The 23,734-nt window shown below is 35.8% G+C and overlaps 1 protein-coding gene across 1 annotated transcript; it reads left to right on the top strand.

Moving 5' to 3' along the window:
- The first annotated feature begins 216 nt into the window (after positions 1 to 216).
- On the top strand, positions 217 to 12,150 carry LOC121400381 (integumentary mucin A.1-like). The gene is made up of 6 exons (XM_041583294.1): positions 217 to 290; positions 1,700 to 1,834; positions 3,256 to 3,402; positions 7,174 to 7,194; positions 11,841 to 11,858; positions 12,116 to 12,150. Exons 1-6 carry the CDS (start codon positions 227 to 229, stop codon positions 12,148 to 12,150), a joined length of 420 nt encoding a protein of 139 aa, XP_041439228.1. The 5' UTR covers positions 217 to 226.
- The last annotated feature ends 11,584 nt before the right edge of the window (positions 12,151 to 23,734 follow it).

Raw genomic sequence — 23,734 nt, 5'->3', positions numbered from 1 at the left:
ATGATTCATTGAATAATATATACAAGTATTTATCTAAATATGTGCTGTCTGCCTTTCCAAATTAAGTATTATAATGTTTGCTTAAATTTCACTTCTTTGTTTGTGCATGATTCATTTTAAAAACGTTTGGCAACTAATGACCTTTTCCTTAAGTACACAAAGCAAGTATATATAAGATGCTGGTGTGATGTTGTCTATTGTAGGTAATTTTGGTAAGACAACTAAAATGAAGCACATAATTCTCTGTACTCATTTCTTTCTAATGGTCTTAGGTTTTGGCCAGGCCCAAGGTAAGGAGATGTCTATGAATTTACTTTTATACAGTATTTATGTTGTGGCTTTTACCATTTGTATTTTAAAGGAAATGGCAGAACTTACACAGTTCCATCCTGGATGGAATTAATTGGGCTGCATAGTTTTGTGTCATTTGCAAACACTGATACTTACTTACAATACCATTAATCATTAGTGAACAAGTTAAATAAAAGTGAATCCAAAATTTACTGGTCTATAAATACCAGGCATGAGATCTTAATCCCTTTTAAAGAGGACTTGTCACCTTAGGAAATAATTCTAAATTATTTTCTATCATGTTAGTTGAGCAAAATAAAATATTATTTACATTTTGTTTTCTTTGGCCTAGGAAATACACAATCACAGCACGCAGGCAGTAGCCATTTTGTGGACACTTTTGTGTAGCACAAGTTGTGTAGCACCCCAAAATCTTGTTTATGCACCAGAATGGGGGACCGAATGCCCATATACAGTGGCCTACACAATTATAGAGTGTTAGGAGGGAGGGGGAATGTGGGGAGTGCAGTAACATAGGAATTGCTGAATCAAAGTGAAACTAATTGACTGCCCCACCTCTCTGCCTCCGGCATAGAGGTGGGGTAGTCAGTTACTTTAACTTTTCGATTCAGCAGGCATAGAGGTGGGACAGGCAATTTATGATTGACAGCTCAGACATTTACACACCTTTATTACGGGGATGGATGTTTTAATGAAAAAAAGAATTTGAGTTCCATGTTTAATTTGCAAACAACTTTTATTGTACAGTTTTTTGTGTGTAGGTGACAGGTCCGCTTTAAATATTACAGTGATGGGGATATTGCACATCCTTACATTACAACCCATCCCACTGGCAAAGAGTGACAAGCGAAACTTAGCAATTTTGCTTCACAAAAAAATTCTCAAAATGTTTAACTATGACCAAAATTTGGTGTCAGTAGGAAGGCAAATTCAATTACAGTTTGTGCCCCTAAAAATTAAACACATGAAATTCATTGAATAACCTTTCTGTGAAAATGTACTTGGCATAAAAGTTTGATTATCCTAACTGGCAAATTAATGCCATAAAGCAGTGATGTGTATGGGATATTAGCATGGAAGATACAAGGTAGGTAATCAGATGTAAAAATTACTGTGGTTATATATTTTGGCAAAGAAACACATTAAAGGAGAAGGAAAGGCTTTGTGCACTTGGGGGTGCCAAATGTTAGGCACCCCCAAGTGATTGTATTGACTTACCTGAAACCCCGGGTCCATGTTTTGGCAAATTTGAAATTAATGGGGAAATAATAAAGAATATACAAATATAACGATTATCAAATGACTACATTGTAGTAAATGCAGATGTGACATTAAAGTAATTTTTCCAGTATGACATATTAAAATATTTTGTTTTTATGGAACGAAGAATGTGCAGTGGCTCCAGCTGACAGAGTGGACTGCGGGTATCCAACGATTACTGAGGCTGACTGTAAAGCAAAGAGTTGCTGCTTTGATTCCAGTATCATTAATGTTATATGGTGCTTCTACACAGCCTCAGAAGGTATTTGCCTTTATTTAAGCATACAGTTTTTAAGCAGAAGATATTATACTTGTGTTTTAGGAACAAAAATGTCTTCAAGTAGTGTAAGAAATATATTTTACCTAAAGTAAGCCCTTTATATCAGCGTAGATTAGAAGGAAGGGATTCATAGGATAGAATAATGCACTAGTACATTGGATTGCTCTCAAATGGATTGTGTTTAGCATGTTCACTGAGCTAGTAGACTCTGTATATCTGAAGGGCAGACAGACAGAAGTCCAGGGTTGGTTCATTATGTATATAAATGTGATGTTATATGGTTGCTATGTAATGTTAAAGGGATTCTGTCATGATTTTTATGGTGTGGTTTTATTTCTAAATCACACTGTTTACACTGCAAATAATTCACCTAACCATATAAAATTTCAGTCCTGAACCAACAAGCATATTTGTTTAGTTGTAATATTGGTATGTAGGTGCATCGCAGGTCATTTTGCCTGGTCATGTGTTCTCAGAAAGAGCCAGCGCTTCACTATGGAACTGCTTTCTGACAGACTGTTGTTTCTCCTACTCAATGTAACTGAAGGTGTCTCAGTGGGACATGGATTTTTACTATTGAGTGCTGCTCTTATATCTACCAGAGAGCTGTTATCTGATTACCTTTCCATTGTTCTGCTGATGGGCTGCTTGGAGTGGAGTGAGGGGGTGATATCAGTCCAAATTGCAGTACAGCAGTAAAGAGTGGCTGAAGTTTATTAGAGCACAAGTCACATGACTGGGGGTTCTGGAAAGCAGACAATATGTTCTTATATTTACCATGGACAGGGCTGGAACTAGGGGTAGGCAGAGTAGGCACGTGCCTAGGGCACAAAGTTGGGGGGGGCGCCAGGCACGTACATGCTCTGTCGCCTACCCCATGTCCGGTCCCCTCTCTCCCTGACTAAGTGTGGCATTATAGCATCCACTTGCGCTACCGCGCATGCGCGTACTCCAATTCGCGCTTCTGCACATGTGCACATTACGATCTGCGCGAATGTGAACATGCGCATGTGCACAAGGTCACCAATTCACGCATGCGCTCTCTTAGCTGGCGCTGTGCCTGGGCAGGTTGCCTAGGGCACCTGCCTGGTCTGGCCCGGCTCTGTTATCCGGTTACCTTTCCATTGTTCTGCTGATGGGCTGATGGGGGGGGGGGGAAAGGATTAGCAATCTTATTTGAAGCAGATTTCTGCTTCAAGAAATACATATCTAACATGTTAAATCAAATCAAAGAAATTTGGGCAAGTCTCCTTCTTAGAGACTGTGGAAACTAACTGCAGATTGGAATACATTGAAATAACATGCTGGATGCTAGGAAGTTTACAGATAAAGAGATCAAAAGTATTTTAAATTCTATGTACTGTATCTAACTCTGCATATGTTTTTGTCCATTTGTGTTGCAGGTCCACTCAAGAAACTGGAATGCAGTGGGGATCCTTATAAGAGAAAAGACTGTGGATTTCCAGGAATAACAGAGAAGCAATGCAAGCAAAATGGATGCTGTTTTGATCCTAGTATTGTTGGAGTTAAATGGTGCTACACACGTACAGGTACTTTCCATTGTGCGCATTGTAGAAACACTGAGGCTTATTTATGGCCACATGCACAGTTTCTAGGCCACACATTTCCCCACAGTCAGTTGTACATATAACCTCATCCATCCACATAGTTGCACTCAGTGTCTCTTTATGAATAAATAATGTCTCTTTATGAATAAAGTACTTTTGCACCTATTTATAAAAAAAAAAACCCCTGGAGCTACTGCCACCTCAGAAACAGGCAGTAGTTTCAGGGTTGCCAAAGCAGCCTGTGCTAATCACCATGGTGCAGTTGTGTTTAAAGAATACTGTAGGTCCCATATGTCACTTGACTGCAAGTGCCAGTAATTCTGCTTAGAAAATTGTCATCACAATGGCATGTAATTTGTACTGAACTGCAAGTGTATCTGCTCAAACTTTGATGTCAGCTCCAATTGCATCAGGCACAACTCCACCTTGTGACCGCAATTACACTGGAATGAGGGGGAAAATACATGGAAAGTGTGCTCAAAATTGCATTTGTCTCATTATTCGTTCATTATCTGGATACCTGTTATCCAGAAAGATCCGAATTATGGAAAGTCCATCTCCCATAGACTCCATTTCATCCAAACAATCCAAATTCTAAAAAATGATTTCCTTTTTCTCTGTAATAATAAAACAGTAGTTTGTACTTAATCCCAACTAAGATCTAATTGATCCTTATTGGAAGCAAAACCAGTCTATTGGGTTTATTTAATGTTTACATGATTTTCTAGTAGACGTAAGGTATAAAGTTCCAAATTACGGAAAGAAATTACAGGTCCTGAGCATTCTGGATAACAGGTCCCATACCTGTATATTGATCATTTATGTGTTGGGCTGGGGGCTAAAGCAACAAGATACATCACAATATTTAAACACATTGAAAACGAACTGCTGGGTTTTTTAAATATTTTACTTTAACTAGAAGTCATTTTCTTCATACTTAATTTTTCTCACTTGCCATTTTTTAGAAGGTGTTTAGCTTTCACGCTGGCAATTACAATATATAAAGGACAAGGAAAGGATAATACACTGGTGGTGCCAATTTGTGAATAATATTAGATTAGAATGGTCTTTGTGCTGTTAGGATGGTCTTGTGGCACATAAAACTAAGTCACAGAACTTTGTTCATAGAAGGAGAATTGGCAGCCGAGAAAATTCATATGCGCTTTTTTTATTTGGGGTCTGTAAATGCCAGCTGCTTTGGTATATCTGTGCATATTGGGCAATATACTGTTCAGTAGACACTTGGCTTCAATATTTGGGGTGTTTTCCAGTTGTATGTAAGAAATTGGTTGAGATACATGAGGCCAATTGCAATAATTTTAAGTGATTTTCAGAAATGTTGTAAAAACCTCTACATTTAGAAAAGCTTTGCAGATTGGTGTAGAAAGACATCTTTATCTTTGTTGGATTAATCTGAATGTGTACTTTCCAAAAATATATACTGTAGATTTGGGGGGTCTTTGTGCTGTTAGCATGGTCTTGTGGCACATAAAATGAAGTCACGGACCTTTGTTCATACAAATTGTATGTAAGAAATTGGGTGAGATAAATGTGGCCAACTGCAATATTTAAACGATTTTCAGAGATGCAAAAACCTCTGCCTTTATCGCCAAATTTAGGAAAGGTTGCAGCTCGATGCTTTGGAGCAGAAAGATGTGCACACCCAATTTGGATTTGGGGGAATGTGTACGTTCTGAAAATATATGGTTTTCTTGGGTGAACGTACTTTTTTTCTACCTTTGCCCCCCCCCACAAAACTATATAAATGTGTTGATTTTGTAGTACCTGAAATGACAGACCATATGGGGGGGGGTCTTCATTTTAGGGCCCCTATATGCCACATGCTTAGGTAAACCTATACATATTGGACATGAAACTGTTCAGAGGACCACAGGCTTTCAAATTTGGGGTGATTTATCTTGATACCTAAAAGTATCTGTGGAAATACGATGCTGCAGGTGGAAATTTTGAGGTGATTTTTGGAAATGTCACCAAAATCCCCATATTTAGGAAAGGTTTGTGGCTTGGTGCTTTGGAGTAGAAAGACATGCATACACAATTTGGATTTGGGGAATGTGTACTTTCCGAAAATATATGGTTTTCTGGGGTGAACTGCTTTTTTCTACCTCTGCCCATACAGACCGTATGGAGGGGGATCTTCATTCTGGGGACCCTCGTGTCACGTGCTTAAGTAAACCTATACATATTGGCATAAAACTGTTCAGAGGACCCTAGGCTTTCATATATCATAATGGGGTGATTTGTTTTGACACCTAAAAGTATGTGTGGAAAAAAGATGCTGAAGGTGAACGGACATTTTGAGGTGATTTTTGGAATTTAGGAAAGGTTTGAGGTTTGGTGCTTTGGAGTAAAAAGACATACATACCCAATTTGGATTTGGGGAAATGTGTACTTTCCGAAAATATATGGTTTTCTGGGGTGGATGTACTTTTTTTCTACCTTTGTTCCTTTGTGTTGATTTTGCAGTATCTGGAATTACAGAACTGATAGCTCAAGTGGGTTGTCTACACTTTGGGGTCCCTGTATGCCACATGCTTAGGTAAACCTATACATATTGGGTATCAAACTGTTCAGTGGACTCCTTGCAATAATATTCAGGGTGTTTTACATTGGTGCCTAATAATTTGTGGGAGATATAATGCTGTAGATTGGAAGCTTTGAGATAATTTTTCAAAAAATTCACCAATTTCTATAAAAAAATTATAATTTTAGGAAAGAATTACAACTTGGTAGTTTGGCATACTTAGATGTATTTAACCATTTTTGATTTGCCAGAATCTGCTCTTTCTAATAATGCATTGTTTTATAGGGTTAACCTACTGTTAGTGGAGTGTTTGCCCTTGAAATCAGAAGTATGCTGTTTTGTGGAGGGATGCTTTGGAAATTTGGTAGTGTACTGCTTAGAGATTTTGATCTATACAAGTGAGAAATCTCCATTAAACTATATATATATTTGGTATTGGTGTGTTCAAGAAACATCTACCTTTCCAAATCAGCTGTTTTCTCATATATAAAATCAATAATGTTTCTGATATATGTGATTGTAATATGTGAAACATATTTTTTTTCCATTTTATTAGACACTTAGAAGCCTATATCTTTTTACACCAAAATTGTTGAGGTTGTCCTGAATAAAACAATATTTTGTTTTCCTAGGAAAACTAAAAGACACCCGCCCCCCCCCCGAAAAGCCCTTAAAGAGAAAGACTACAAAAAAAACCTAAAAACTGCTTGGCAGTAGATGTTCGCATTTAGGACAAATCGGCTGGCAGGGAAAGGGTTAAGCACAGGATCGCCCCTGCCTGCCACACATCAGCATAGTGCTGGGCAGAGAGTAGGGCTTCCTCTTTTGCCTTCCACTTCCAAAGTGAGGCAAATACTGTAGAACCAGTGAGCAATAGCAGCCTGTGCTCCAACTAGGAGGAATAGCAAGGAGGTAGCTCTCCCCCCATGCAACACTGGCTTGTAGTGTAGGGATCACAGACTAATAGGGATTTAGGTTTAGTGATTTCCCTGATGACTTTAAGAGTGGCTTGGATGATTTCTTGAACAGGCAAAATATCCAAGGCTTTAAAGTGATCTACAGCTAGTTAGTATGTGGATGCACTTTGGTCTTTTTTCAACCCAACTTAACTTAATTATAAGGTTTAATGCCTAACTATATTTATTTTCATGAAAATGATTTATTTCAATAATACTTCATTTGTTTCAATACTTTATTCATAATTTTAGCTTCAACAACAACTACTCCAGGTAAGGGTTATGCATAATTTGTTTCTTTTAAGGGATCTATAGCGGAATCAAATTATATTTTCATTATTTATTAGTTTAAGAAGACACAACACTTTCTATAGTTAGTTATTATTATTTTATTATTAACATGTATTTATATAGCGCCAACATATTGCGTAGCACTGTAAAGTAAATGTGATTATACAACTAAATCACATGAATTATATGCATACTAGAACATATGGAGTTACATACATCACAATCAATACAGGTACAAAAAGGTGAGGAAGGCCCTATGCATAGGCATACACTCTAAAGGGAAGGGAGTAATACACAAGGTGTGAGAGTGGGCAAGATCGAATTAAGTGGATGAGAAATGTGGTACTGTATGTGGTGTTGTGTTTGGTAGTTAAGAAGAGTGAGGGTAGGCTTCTTGAAAGAAGTGCGTTTTAAGAGATTTCTTGAAAGCAGAAAGGTTGGGAGAAAGTCGGACAGACCGTGGGAGAGAGTTCCAGTCCTTGCAAAGGGGGGGTGCAGTCCTTGCAAAGTCGGATGCGAATTATCCAGAGATCCAGCCAACACAGGCCTCTAATACAAGTATACAACTAGGATTCATTTTTCTGCCTATCCTTGCATTTACTGCTAATGAACTTTAGTTCACCATATATTTCCCTACATTGCAGCATCATTGCGGCTGACCACAGAGTTGCATCTGGCGCAATGCACAATGTTGTGTGCATGACCACTAGAGCACTTCTGACAATTAAACTGCACAATAATATAAGGGTTGGGGTTGTTTTCTCTAAGAAAAAAAGGTGCCTACAATGGGAAATAATTACAAGTACATTAGAGGATATTATAGACAGAAAGCAGGATATATACAATAATAATGATAGGGCTAAAGGCCGGCTCAAAAGTGTTTATTATCCACAGCATGACATGTCTTGAGCCTCCAGTTTCTTTGCCAAGTGTAAACATCACCACTACCCTTCTGGCCCAATCCCATGTCTTTTTTGATCCCAACAAAGATATATGGTGGCAAAATGATCCTATTGGGTTTATTTAACATTTCAATTATTTTTTGTCAGACTTAAGTTTTGGAGATCCAAATTATGGAAAGATCCTGTAAGGAAACCTTACCCTGGTGGTCTAGTGGGCAGCAGGGTCCACCGCCGCTCCTTCAGCGTGGACGCCCGTTGTGCAGCTCCTTTCTCTTCATTGACCTGTTCCCTTATGGCGCGTACCATATACGCCGGCGTGATGACGTCACGCACAATGCCATGAAATTCAAATAGTATTTAAAGGGGCTTTTGCAAAATTCACATTGCCCGTTGTTAGGTTCTTTTTAGATAAAGTTCCTGGGTGTTTATTCTTATGAAACCTACCTGATCTACTGTGTTTGACCTTGCCTGCCTTCTTCACTATCCTGATCCTCTCAAATCCTGATCCTGCCTGTTTGTGACATGCTGACTTCTCCTATCCGACATTTTGCCTGTACTCTGACTATTCTCCTATCCTGATTCCGGCCTGTCTGATGATTCTCTGCTTGTGCTGGCCCGGCCTGCCTGTTCCTGGTGGTGTTCTTCCTTCCAGTATCCTGGTGAGACGATTGTGCCCCTTTGCTCGTCCAGAACTGTTAGCTTTGCTCCTCTCTCAAATAAGACCTGGCGGCATCCGATTAGCCGAGGGCTCCTTCTGAGGTGAAAGGTGGCGGTTAAAGGCAGAAGTGAGAGCCTAGACTAGGGAGCCTAGCTTGGGTTCTGGATATAGGGTGCCAAACGTGACAGATCCCTTATGTGGAAAACCATTCTGGACTCAAATACATTTTTACAACTTTAGACTAGAGGAAGAGAACTTTCATTTGAAGCAGCATAGGTGGTTCAGTTGACAGTGAAGAGGTTGGGGAATGCACTACAGGGTATGTTGGATGGCAGATTCTGTTAATGCCTTTAAGATTGGCTTGGATGATTTCTTGAACAGGCATAATATCCAAGGCTATATAGTGATCTATAGACAAAATAAAGAAGATAGGTAGCACCATCCATTGAAAGAGATTTAGTCTAAAAAATGGTGTGCAAGGTCAAATAACGTATATATAATTAGCCAGAACCGGAGAAAGAGAAAAGTATGACCCATAGTTTTGCACCTTCCCACTCTTTTAATCTGAGGTCCCAGTGACAGAAAAATAAATAAAACCTAACTTTTATTATTAACCTCTAAAATTGATACCAAACGAAAGAAACATGTGTTACATTTGTTAAAACCAAGGTTAGGTACGGAAGCTGGATAGACACAAAGTCAGCAGCTAATAAATGGTTTCCCAAAAATATGGATAGTTATATGGGTTTCGATTCACAGTAAGGACTGTTTACCCACATCTAACTCAATCAGCAGCAAGGTGCTGGTGTTCAGCGATATATTGGCGGACGGAATGGATTGGGTTAAGCCAGAGTGTGGCAATACACGGTTTGCAGTAACTATACTCGTGTACAGATGTATAAAGGTGACCTGAACGTCAGCTTGAGTGAGTTTGCAACGAAGGGGGACTATTCGGCCCAATATTCATCACCCTCCCTCACCTTCATTAGCAACGCCTTCCTATGTTGTTATAGGGAAGTGGCGGTGTGATCAGTGAAGGAACAAACTTTCCAATGTCAAGTACAATTACCTCCCACACCACCCTTCTTTTACCGTTCGCCCAGAGAACTAAGCGCTGTTATCCAACTAGCGCCATCAATCGAGCCCAAGCAATTTGCCGTAGCACACCAGGCCACCCTTCCGACCTTCCACCCTTCCGCCAGTTCGCCCACCAGTCTCTGCAAGTAACCGTCCCTGCCTAACAGTTTAAAATTAAATTAAATGAAGTGCCTGACGCGCGTTTCGCTCGCAACCTGCGGGCTTTGTCAAATTTGCTCCAACAAATTGCTTGGGCTCGATTTATGGCGCTAGTTGGATAACAGCGCTTAGTTCTCTGGATGAACGGTAAAAGAAGGGTGGTGTGGGAGGTAATTGTACTTGAAATTGGAAAGTTTGTTCCTTCACTGATCACGCCGCCACTTCCCTATATCAACATAGGAAGGCGTTGCTAATAAAGGTGAGGGAGGGTGATGAATATTGGGCCGAATAGTCCCCCTTCGTTGCAAACTCACTTAAGCTGACGTTCAGTTCACCTTTATACATCTGTACACGAGTATAGTTACTGCAAACCGTGTATTGCCACACTCTGGCTTAACCCAATCCATACCCGCCGAGTTAGATGTGGGTAAACAGTCCTTACTGTGAATCGAAACCCATATAACTATCCATATTTTTGGGAAACCGTTTATTAGCTGTTGACTTCGTGTCTATCCAGCTTCTGTACCTAACCTTGGTTTTAACAAATGTAACACATGTTTCTTTCATTTGGTATCAATTTTAGAGGTTAATAATAAAAGTTAGGTTTTATTTATTTTTCTGTCATTGGGACCTCAGATTAAAAGAGTGGGAAGGTGCAAAACTATGGGTCATACTTTTCTCTTTCTCCAGTTCTGGCTAATTATATAGTGATCTATAGCTAGTTAGTATATATATATATATATATATATATGTGAGTGTATAGATATATCTGTATAAGTAGGTGTATATGTCCTGGGGTTCATTTTAGGGGTTGAAGTGTATGGACTTTGGTCTTTTTTCAACCGAACTTAACAATGAATTTTTTTAACCTTAATTATAAGGTTTAATGCCTAACTATATTTATTTGAAAATGATTTATTTCAACAATACTTTGTTAGTATCTATACTTTATACTCCAGGTAAGGGTTATGCATAATTTGTCTCTTGTAAAGATCTTTCATTCCATCATGGTTTTCACATTGTTCGGGGGTCCACCTCGAGTCGTATGACTTCATTTGACAACAAAAATTTAGAGGATATTATTTCTTGAACTAATCGGTGCAAAAACAAAAATGAAAAGTTGACATGAGAAAAATCGCCCATTCACTTTATTGCACTTGGACAAAAAGTTGCTAAGACAAAAAGTAGGAAAACACCTATGGACTTGTTCACATTTTTCGCCATTTTGAAAATGCTTCACTAATTTTCCTCTAAGTAAAATGGAACAGATTCACTCATCGCTAATATTTACTAATCACCATTACATAGCGTGACCATATAAAGGAATTAGTCTAAGGACTTCATAGAACTATGTGCCTTCTTGTTACCTCCAAAGCATGTAATATGAAAAAAAACTTTTATGGACGGTACTGTCTTTTTAATCTTTTTGGTGTCCAAAACATGTCTACTGTGTGCTTTAGATGAGGCTTAACAAGGGATCTATAGCGGGATCAAATTATATTTTCTTTATTTATAAGTTTAAAAAGACACAACACTTTCTATAGTTGGTTATCCAGAGATCCAGCCAACACAGGCCTGAAATACAAGTCTAATAAGTGTACAACTAGGATTCATTATTTTGCCTTTCCTTGCATTTACTGCTAATGAACTTCACTTCACCATATATTTCCCTACATTGCAGCATCATTGCGGCTGAGTAGACTTGAATCTGTATAACAATGTATTTTTGTAACCTTAATTATAAGGTTTAATGCCTAACTATATTTACTTTCATGAAAACGATTTATTTCAACGATACTTCATTTGTATCTTTACTTTATTTATTATTCTAGCTGCAACAACTACTGAAGGTAAGGGTTATGCATAATTTGGCTCTTATAAAGATCTTTCATTGCTTCATAGTTTTCACCTTGGTTGGGGGTCCACCACTTCAGTTCACCATATATTTCCCTACATTGCAGCATCATTGCGGCTGAGTAGATTTGAATCTGTATAACAATGTATTTTTGTAACCTTAATTATAAGGTTTAATGCCTAACTATATTTACTTTCATGAAATGATTTATTTCAACGATACTTCATTTGTATCTATACTTTATTATTCTAGCTACAACAACTACTAAAGGTAAGGGTTATGCATAATTTGTCTCTTATAAAGATCTTTCATTCAATCATGGTTTTCACATTGTTCGGGGGTCCACCACGAGTCGTATGACTGTTCATTTGACAACAAAAATCTAGAGGATATTATTTCTGAACTAATCGGTGCAAAAACAAAAATGAAAAGTTGACATGAGAAAAATCGTCCATTCACTTTATTGCACTTGGACAAAAAGTTGCTGAGACAAAAAGTCGCTACAAGGAAAACACCTATGGACTTTAATGCATTTGTAGTGAGAAAAAAATTGTTGCACTGTAAAATTTTCACTTCAATGCCATGTTCAAATTTTTCGCCATTTTGAAAATGCTTCACTAATTTTCCTCTAAGTAAAATGGAACAGATTCGCTCATCGCTAATATTTACTAATGACCATGACATAACGTGACCATATAAAGGAATGAGTCTAAGGACTTCATAGAACTATGTGCCTTCTTGTTACCCCCAAAGTATGTACTATGAAAAAAAACTTTTATGGACGGTACTTTGTTTTTAATCTGTTTGGTGTCCAAAACGTGTCTACTGTGTGCTTTAGATGAGGCTTAACAAGGGATCTATAGCGGGATCAAATTATATTTTCTTTATTTATAAGTTTAAAAAGACAAACACTTTCTATAGTTGGTTATCCAGAGATCCAGCCAACACAGGCCTGAAATACAAGTCTAATAAGTGTACAACTAGGATTCATTATTTTGCCTTTCCTTGCATTTACTGCTAATGAACTTCACTTCACCATATATTTCCCTACATTTCAGCATCATTGCGGCTGAGTAGACTTGAATCTGTATAACAATGTATTTTTGTAACCTTAATTATAAGGTTTAATGCCTAACTATATTTACTTTCATGAAAACGATATATTTCAACAATACTTCATTTGTATCTATAATTTATTTATTATTCTAGCTGCAACAACTACTGAAGGTAAGGGTTATGGATAATTTGTCTCTTATAAAGATCTTTAAATCCATCATGGTTTTCAAATTGTTTGGGGGTCCACCTCGAGTCGTATGACTGTTCATTTGACAACAAAAATTTAGAGGATATTATTTTTTGCACTAATCGGTGCAAAAATGAAAAGTTGACATGAGAAAAATCACCCATTCACTTTACTGCACTTGGACAAAACGTTGCTGAGACAAAAAGTTGCTACAAGGAAAACACCCATTGACTTTAATGCATTTGTAGTGAGAAAAAAATTGTTGCACATAAAAAACTTTGGACTTCAATGCCATGTTCAAATTTTTTGCCATTTTAAAAATGCTTCACTAATTTTACTCGAAGCAAAATGGAACAGATTCGCTCATCGCTAATATTTACTAATCACCATGACATAGTGTGACCATATAAAGGAATGAGACTAAGGACTTCATAGAACTATGTGCCTTCTTGTTCACCATATATTTCCCTACATTGCAGCATCATTGCGGCTGAGTAGACTTGAATCTGTATAACAATGTATTTTTTTTAACCTTAATTATAAGGTTTAATGCCTAACTATATTTACTTTCATGAAAATTATTTATTTCAATGATACTTCATTTGTATCTATACTTTATTTATTATTCTTGCTGCAACAACTACTGAACGTTGTCTCTTATAAAGATCTTTCATTCCATCATGGTTTTCACATTGTTCGGGGGTCCACCACGAGTCGTATGACTGTTCATTTGACAACAAAAATTTAGAGGATATTATTTCTGAACAAATTGGTGCAAAAACAAAAATAAAAAGTTGACATGAGAAAAATCGCCCATTCACTTTATTGCACTTGGACAAAAAGTTGCTGAGACAAAAAGTCGCTACAATGAAAACACCCATTGACTTTAATGCATTTGCAGTGAGAAAAAAAATTGTTGCAAATAAAAATTTGGACTTCAATGCCATGTTCAAATTTTTTGCCATTTCGAAAATGCTTCACTAATTTTCCGAGAAGCAAAATGGAACAGATTCGCTCAACGCTAATATTTACTAATCACCATGACATAGCGTGACCATATAAAGGAATGAGTCTAAGGACTTCATAGAACTATGTGCCTTCTTGTTACCCCCAAAGCATGTAATATGAAAAATAACTTTTATGGACGATACTGTGTTTTTAAACTTTTTGGTGTACATAACGTGTCAGCTGTGTGCTTTAGATGAGGCTTAACAAGGGATCTATAGCGGGATCAAATTAAATTTTCTTTATTTATAAGTTTAAAAAGACACAACACTTTCTATAGTTGGTTATCCAGAGATCCAGCCAACACAGGCCTGAAATACAAGTCTAAGTAGTGTACAACTAGGATTCATTCTTTTGCCTTTCCTTGCATTTACTGCTAATGAACTTCAGTTCACCATATATTTCCCTACATTGCAGCATCATTGTGGCTGAGTAGACTTGAATCTGTATAACAATGTATTTTTGTAACCTTAATTATAAGGTTTAATGCCTAACTATATTTACTTTCATGAATACGATTTATTTCAACGATACTTAATTTGTATCTATACTTTATTTATTATTCTAGCTACAACAACTACTGAAGGTAAGGGTTATGCATAATTTGTCTCTTATAAAGATCTTTCATTCTATCATGGTTTTCACATTGTTCGGGGGACCACCACGAGTCGTATGACTGTTCATTTGACAACAAAAATTTAGAGGATATTATTTCTGAACTAATCGGTGCAACAACAAAAATGAAAAGTTGTCTTGAGAAAAATCGCCCATTCACTTTATTGCACTTGGACAAAAAGTTGCTGAGACAAAAAAGTCGCTACAAGGAAAACACCCATTGACTTTAATGCATTTGTAGAGAGAAAAAAATTGTTGCACATAAAAAATTTGGACTTCAACACCATGTTAAAATGTTTTGCAATTTTGAAAATGCTTCACTAATTTTAATTGAAGAAAAATGGAACAGAATCGCTCATCTCTAACATTTACTAATCACCATGACATAGCGTGACCATATAAAGGAATGAGTCTAAGGACTTCATAGAACTATAATTAAACAAAAAAAGAAAAGAAGTACGACCCATAGTATTGCACCTACCCACTCTTTATTCTGAGGTCCCCAAAAAAGGTTATGAATAAAACTTAACTTTTATTTGTTAACCACATAAAATTGATATGAAATGAACTAATGTGTATTAAAATGTTTAAAAACAAAGTTAGGTACGGATGCTGAATCGACACGAAGTCAGCAGCTCTTGAACGGTAACTATAAACTGAGATAGTTGAGTGGATTTACGTTTACAGTTACACCTGTTTCCCTCCTATATTCTCAATTACAGCAGGGTACTGGTTAACCGCTGTATATGCGGACCAGACGGACCGAGTAGGATTGTGGGTCAATATGTGGCCTTTGTATATGATTGGGCCAAAATATGGCAACACATGCTTATCTCTATAAGCTAATTATGTGTCATAATATGGCCACATAGAATTAGCAAGATAGCGGCGCAGGTGGGGTTAACACGAGCAGTGATTGGTAAATCCAAACTTCAATGCCCTCTTAGGTCGTTCATCACAGCCATGCCCTGTGGCGCAACTATGGGAGAGTATCGGCGTAACCTTAATGGGATCGCCCCCCCGGTTTAAAGTATGTTGACCGTTTCCTCCCGCTCCCCTCTCCTTTGAGGTTAAGCAAAAGCGCCGTATATAAGCAGCCGACTCATGTAACACTGTTGCCAGTGACAAGAGGAGGATCGTCCTGTCGGTACTGTTTGCGATGCCCTTGTTCCTCCCACACCTCCCTTCCTTGCCGGTGAACAGAGGAACTAGACACAATGTATCCGACTAGCGGAATACATTAAGCCGGTATCTTTAGAACGTGGTTTCCCAAACCACCCTTCCACCCTTCCGCCCGTTCACCAGTACCCGCTCATTTCCCGTTCCTGCCTAACAGTTTAAAAAGTTATAGGAAGCGCCTGACGCGCGTTTCGCTCGCCAACCTGCGAGCTTTGTCAAAGGCTATGAAAAATTAAGTTTTATTCATAACCTTTTTGGGGACCTCAGAATAAAGAGTGGGTAGGTGCAATACTATGGGTCGTACTTCTTTTCTTTTTTTGTTTAATTATATATTTCTTATGACCCTGCACACCACTGAATGTCATTAAACCTCTATCAATGGATGGTGCTACCTACCTTTCCTTTGACGTATTTAACTCTTCATAGAACTATGTGCCTTCTTGTTACCCCCAAAGCATGTAATATGTAAAAAAAAAAAAAAACTTTTATGGACGGTACTGTGTTTTTAATCTTTTTGGTGTCCAAAACGTGTCTACTGTGTGCTTTAGATGAGGCTTAACAAAGGATATATAGCGGGATCAAATTATATTTTCTTTATTTATAAGTTTAAAAAAGACACAACACTTTCTAAATAGTTTTGGGTTTTCCCAGAGATCCAGCCAACACAGGCCTGAAATACAAGTCTAGATAAGTGTACAATCTAGGATTCATTCATTTGCCTTTCCTTGCATTTATTGCTATGGAACTTCGTTCACCAATATAAATTTTCCCTTTTCATTCGCCCCTCCACTTATTGCACTTGGGACAAAAAGTTGCTGAGGACAAAAAAGTCGCTAAAGGAAACACCCATGAACCCTTTTAATGCATTTGTAGTGGAGAAAATATTGTTGTAAATGAAAATTTGGACTTCAATGTCATGTTCAAAAATTTTTCGCCATTTTGAAAATGCTTCACTAATTTTCCCTTGAAGCAAAGTGGAACAGATTTGCACATCGCTAATTTTACTAATCACCATGACATAGTGTGACCATGTTTAAAAGGAATGAGACTAAGGACTTTATAAAAACTATGTGCCTTCTTATTACCCCCAAAGCATGTAATATGAAAAAAAAGAAAAATTAAAGGACGGTACTTGTGTTTTTAAACTTTTTTTGGGATCCAAAACGTGTTATATGGGTTTTAATGAGGCTTAACAAGGGACTAACGGGACAATTTTATTTTCTTTATTTATAATTTAAAAACAAAACACTTTCTATGTTGTTTTTCCAGAGATCCACCAACACGGCCCCGGGAAAACAAGCAAAAAAGGTACAACTAGGTTTCTTATTTGCCTTTCCTTGATTTATTGCAATAATTTCGTTCACCATAAAATTTTCCCTACATTTCCCCCATCCATTTAAAATTGCCTTGGAAAAAAAATTGCTAACAAAAAAGTGCCAAAGGAAAACACCCTTACTTAATGATTTTGGGAAAGAAAAAAATTTTTTTAATAAAAATTTGGATTTAAAATCCAAAATGAAATTTTTTTCCCATTTTAAAAAAGCTTCACAAATTTTTTTCCTTTGGGGAAGAAAGGGGAAAAACAATTCCAACGCTAATATTTACAAAAAACCAAAATGACAAAAAAGGTGCCATTAAAGGGGGAAAAGACTTTAAAAAAGGGGACCTTTTTTTGGGGGGGCAAAATGGTTTTTTTTTTGGGGCCTTCTTTTATTAAAAAAACCCCCAAAAATTTTTTTAAATAAAAAAAAAAAAAATTTTTTTTGGCCCCCGGATTTTTTTTTGGTTTTGGGTTTTTTTTACTTTTTTTGGAAAAAAAAATTTCCCCAAAAAAAGGTGTTTTATGAAAGTGTTTTTTTAAAAGTTTTAAAGCCCTTACAAACGGGAAAAAAAACTTAAAAAAAAGGGGAAATAAAATTTTTTAAATATTTTTCTTTTTTTTAAAATAAGTTTAAAAAGCCAACATTTCTTTTGGTTATCCAGGTCCACCCAAAGGCCTAAATACAGTCTAATAAGTTAAAACTGGTTCCTTTTTTTGCCTTTTTTTGCATTTACTCTAATGAATTCATTCACATATTTTCCCTCATGGAGCATAAATTGGGGGGGGGAGTAGATTTAATGGGGTAAAAACAATTTTTTTTTTGAAACCTTAATTAAAAAGGTTTAATCCTAAACTTTTTTTTACTTTCAAAAAAGATTTATTTAAATCTTCTTTTAAAATCTTCCCTTTATTTATTTTCTCTACAAAATACGAAGGAAGGGGGTTAGCAAATTTTTGTTCTTATAAAGATTTTTTTTTCCATCTGGTTTTCCTTGTTGGGGGGCCCACCATTCTTTTTACCAAAAATAATTTCCCTACATTGCGATCTTTGGGGGCGAGTAGATTTTAAATCTGTATAAAATGTTTTTTTTAAAAACTTAATTAAAGGTTTAAAAAACTATATTTATTTTTCAAAAAAAAGTTTTTTTTAAAGTACTTATTTTTTTCTTTTTTTTATTATTCTAGCAAAACACTACTGAAGGTAAGGGTTTGCATAATTTTCTTTTTAAAAAAAATTTTATTCTTTATGGTTTTCCTTGTTCGGGGGGCCCCCCAGGGGTCGGGAAGGGGTTCTTTGACAAAAAAAATTTAGGGAAAATTTTTTTAAAACAAATGGTGCAAAACAAAAGAAAAGTTTTTCTTGAAAAAACCCCCATTATTTTTTGCATTGGACAAAAGTTGTGAGAAAAAAATTTTGTAAAAGGAAAACCCCTTTTTTTAATGCATTTTGGAAAAAAAAAATTTTTGCACAAAAAAAATTTGGACTTCAACCCCCATGTTAAAATTTTTTTGTTTTTTTAAAAATGCTTCACAAATTTTAATTAAAAAAAAATGGAACAGTTTTGCCTTTTTAACTTTTATAATCACCTGCAAGCGTGCCAATAAAGGTTTTTGGCTTATAAACTATGTGCCTTTTGTTCCCCCCCAAAGCATGTAATATAAAAAAAAAAAACTTTTTGACGGTCTTTTTTTTTTAATTTTTTGGTTCCAAAAGTTCTACTGTGTGTTTTAAAAGAGAGGTTAAAAGGGATTATACGGGATCAAATTATTTTTTTTTATTTATAATTTAAAAAAAAGAAAAACCTTTCTTTTTTTTTTGGGTTATCCAGAATCCACCCAAACCCCCGGGGCCTGAAATACAAGTCTAATAAGTTAAACTAGGTTCATTTTTTTTTGCCTTTCCTTGATTTTTTTGCAATGAATTCTTTTCACCATATTTTTCCCCTACATTCCCCACCCTTTATTGCACTTGGAAAAAAAGTTGCAGAAAAAAATCCCAAAGGAAAACACCCTTTGACTTGAATGAAAATTTGGGTTTGAGAAAAAAAATTTTTTTAAATTTTAAAAAAATTTGGCTTCAATGCCATTTAAAATTTTTTCGCCTTTTTGAAAAAAGGGTTACAATTTTCCTTAAACCAAAGTGGAACAGTTGCAACCAAATTTTAAAAATAAACCATGAAATAGGTCCAAAAAAGGGAATGGCTAAGGTCCATAAACTATGTGCCTTCTTTTCCCCCCCAAAAAAAATGTAAATGAAAAAAAAATTAGGAGGGATTGTTTTTTAAATTTTTTTGCCAAAACCCCGTGCCCTTTTGGTGCTTTAAAAGGAGGCTTAAAAGGGTTATGCGGGATAAAAATTTTTATTTTTTTTTTATTTAAAAAGTTTAAAAACACAACATTTTCTAATTTTGGTTATCCAGAGATCCAGCCAAAAAGGCCCTGAAATAAAAATTAAAAGGGTTTTTCAACTGGTTTTCTTTCCTTTTTTTGGCATTTACTCAATGAACTTCATTCACCATATATTTCCCTACTTTGGCCAAATTTGGGCTGAGAGCTTGAATCTGTTAACAATGTATTTTTGTAATCTTAATTATAAGGTTTAATGCCTAACTATTTTTACTTTCATGAAAATGATTTATTTCAACAATACTTCTTTTGTATCTCTACTTTATTTATTATTCTAGCTCCAACAACAACTACTCCAGGTAAGGGTTATGCATAATTTGTCTCTTATAAAGATCTTTCATTCCATCATGGTTTTCACATTGTTTGGGGGTCCACCACTTCAGTTCACCAAATATTTCCCTACATTGCAGCATCATTGCGGCTGAGTAGACTTGAATCTGTATAACAATGTATTTTTGTAACCTTAATTATAAGGTTTAATGCCTAACTATATTTACTTTCATGAAAACTATTTATTTCAACGATACTTCATTTGTATCTATACTTTATTTATTATTCTAGCTACAACAACTACTGAAGGTAAGGGTTATGCATAATTTGTCTCTTATAAAGATCTTTCATTCTATCATGGTTTTCACATTGTTCGGGGGACCACCACGAGTTGTATGACTGTTCATTTGACAACAAAAATTTAGAGGATATTATTTCTGAACTAATCGGTGCAACAACAAAAATGAAAAGTTGTCTTGAGAAAAATCGCCCATTCACTTTATTGCACTTGGACAAAAAGTTGCTACAAGGAAAACACCCATTGACTTTAATGCATTTGTAGAGAGAAAAAAATTGTTGCACATAAAAAATTTGGACTTCAACGCCATGTTAAAATTTTTAGCAATTTTGAAAATGCTTCACTAATTTTAATTGAAGAAAAATGGAACAGAATCGCTCATCTCTAAAATTTACTAATCACCATGACATAGCGTGACCATATAAAGGAATGAGTCTAAGGACTTCATAGAACTATGTGCCTTCTTGTTACCCCCAAAGCATGTAATATGAAAAAAAAAAAAAAAATTATGGACGGTACTGTGTTTTTAAACTTTTTGGTATCCAAAACGTGTCTACTGAGTGCTTTAGATGAGGCTTAACAAGGGATCTATAGCGGGATCAAATTATATTTTCTTTATTTATAAGTTTAAAAAGACACAACACTTTCTATAGTTGGTTATCCAGAGATCCAGCCAACACAGGCCTGAAATACAAGTCTAATAAGTGTACAACTAGGATTCATTCATTTGCCTTTCCTTGCATTTATTGCTAATGAACTTCAGTTCACCATATATTTCCCTACATTCGCCCATCCACTTTATTGCACTTGGACAAAAAGTTGCTGAGACAAAAAAGTCGCTACAAGGAAAACACCCTTGACTTGAATGCATTTGTAGTGAGAAAAAATATTGTTTTAAATAAAAAATTTGGACTTCAATGCCATGTTCAAATTTTTCGCCATTTTGAAAATGCTTCACTAATTTTCCTTGAAGCAAAGTGGAACAGATTCGCACACCGCTAATATTTACTAATCACCATGACATAGCGTGACCATATAAAGGAATGAGACTAAGGACTTCATAGAACTATGTGCCTTCTTGTTACCCCCAAAGCATGTAATATGAAAAAAAAAAAAAATTATGGACGGTACTGTGTTTTTAAACTTTTTGGTATCCAAAACGTGTCTACTGAGTGCTTTAGATGAGGCTTAACAAGGGATCTATAGCGGGATCAAATTATATTTTCTTTATTTATAAGTTTAAAAAGACACAACACTTTCTATAGTTGGTTATCCAGAGATCCAGCCAACACAGGCCTGAAATACAAGTCTAATAAGTGTACAACTAGGATTCATTCATTTGCCTTTCCTTGCATTTATTGCTAATGAACTTCAGTTCACCATATATTTCCCTACATTCGCCCATCCACTTTATTGCACTTGGACAAAAAGTTGCTGAGACAAAAAAGTCGCTACAAGGAAAACACCCTTGACTTGAATGCATTTGTAGAGAGAAAAAAAAATTGTTGCAAATAAAAAATTTGGACTTCAATGCCATGTTCAAATTTTTCGCCATTTTGAAAATGCTTCACTAATTTTCCTTGAAGCAAAGTGGAACAGATTCGCACACCGCTAATATTTACTAATCACCATGACATAGCGTGACCATATAAAGGAATGAGACTAAGGACTTCATAGAAATATGTGCCTTCTTGTTACCCCCAAAGCATGTAATATGAAAAAAAACTACTTATGGACGGTACTGTGTTTTTAAACTTTTTGGTGTCCAAAACGTGTCTACTGTGTGCTTTAGATGAGGCTTAACAAGTGATCTATAGCGGGATCAAATTATATTTTCTTTATTTATAAGTTTAAAAAGACACAACACTTTCTATAGTTGGTTATCCAGAGATCCAGCCAACAAGGCCTGAAATACAAGTCTAATAAGTGTACAACTAGGATTCATTCTTTTGCCTTTATTTGCATTTACTGCTAATGAACTTCAGTTCACCATATATTTCCCTACATGGCAGCATCATTGCAGCTGAGTAGACTTGAATCTGTATAACAATGTATTTTTGTAACCTTAATTATAAGGTTTAATGCCTAACTATATTGACTTTCATGAAAACGATTTATTTCAACAATACTTCATTTGTATCTATACTTTATTTATTATTCTAGCTACAACAACTACTGAAGGTAAGGGTTATGCATAATTTGTCTCTTATAAAGATCTTTCATTCCATCATGGTTTTCACATTGTTCGGGGGTCCACCACTTCAGTTCACCATATATTTCCCTACATTGCAGCATCATTGCGGCTGAGTAGACTTGAATCTGTATAACAATGTATTTTTGTAACCTTAATTATAAGGTTTAATGCCTAACTATATTTACTTTCATGAAAACGATTTATTTCAACGATACTTAATTTGTTTCTATACTTTGTTTATTATTCTAGCTACAACAACTACTGAAGGTAAGGGTTATGCATAATTTGTCTCTTATAAAGATCTTTCATTCTATCATGGTTTTCACATTGTTCGGGGGACCACCATGAGTCGTATGACTGTTCATTTGACAACAAAAATTTAGAGGATATTATTTCTGAACTAATCGGTGCAACAACAAAAATGAAAAGTTGTCTTGAGAAAAATCGCCCATTCACTTTATTGCACTTGGGCAATAAGTTGCTGAGACAAAAAGTTGCTACAAGGAAAACACCCATTGATTTTAATGCATTTGTAGAGAGAAAAAAATTGTTGTACATAAAAAATTTAGACTTCAACGCCATGTTAAAATTTTTTGCTATTTTGAAAATGCTTCACTAATTTTAATTGAAGAAAAATGGAACAGATTCGCTCATTGCTAACATTTACTAATCACCATGACATAGCGTGACCATATAAAGGAATGAGTCTAAGGACTTCATAGAACTATGTGCCTTCTTGTTACCCCCAAAGCATGTAATATGAAAAAAAAAACTTTTATAGACGGTACTGTGTTTTTAATCTTTTTGGTGTCCAAAACGTGTCTACTGTGTGCTTTAGATGAGGCTTAACAAGGGATCTATAGCGGGATCAAATTATATTTTCTTTATTTATAAGTTTAAAAAGACACAACACTTTCTATAGTTGGTTATCCAGAGATCCAGCCAACACAGGCCTGAAATACAAGTCTAATAAGTGTACAACTAGGATTCATTCATTTGCCTTTCCTTGCATTTATTGCTAATGAACTTCAGTTCACCATATATTTCCCTACATTCGCCCATCCACTTTATTGCACTTGGACAAAAAGTTGCTGAGACAAAAAAGTCGCTACAAGGAAAACACCCATTGACTTGAATGCATTTGTAGAGAGAAAAAAATTGTTGCAAATAAAAAATTTGGACTTCAATGCCATGTTCAAATTTTTCGCCATTTTGAAAATGCTTCACTAATTTTCCTTGAAGCAAAGTGGAACAGATTCGCACACTGCTAATATTTACTAATCACCATGACATAGCGTGACCATATAAAGGAATGAGACTAAGGACTCCATAGAACTATG

The sequence above is a fragment of the Xenopus laevis genome, chromosome 2S (assembly GCF_017654675.1).
Source record: "Xenopus laevis strain J_2021 chromosome 2S, Xenopus_laevis_v10.1, whole genome shotgun sequence".
NCBI lineage: Eukaryota > Metazoa > Chordata > Amphibia > Anura > Pipidae > Xenopus > Xenopus laevis.
The sequence above is the reverse complement of the archived record's forward strand: the minus strand, read 5'-3'. Positions and strand labels throughout refer to the sequence as shown.

Coding starts and splice junctions, on each gene's coding strand:
- LOC121400381 (XM_041583294.1), top strand. CDS start 227: ATGAAGCACATAATTCTCTGTACTCATTTCTTTCTAATGGTCTTAGGT. Junction 291..1,699: donor AGGTTTTGGCCAGGCCCAAG/GTAAGGAGATGT, acceptor TATGGAACGAAG/AATGTGCAGTGGCTCCAGCT. Junction 1,835..3,255: donor CTTCTACACAGCCTCAGAAG/GTATTTGCCTTT, acceptor TTTGTGTTGCAG/GTCCACTCAAGAAACTGGAA.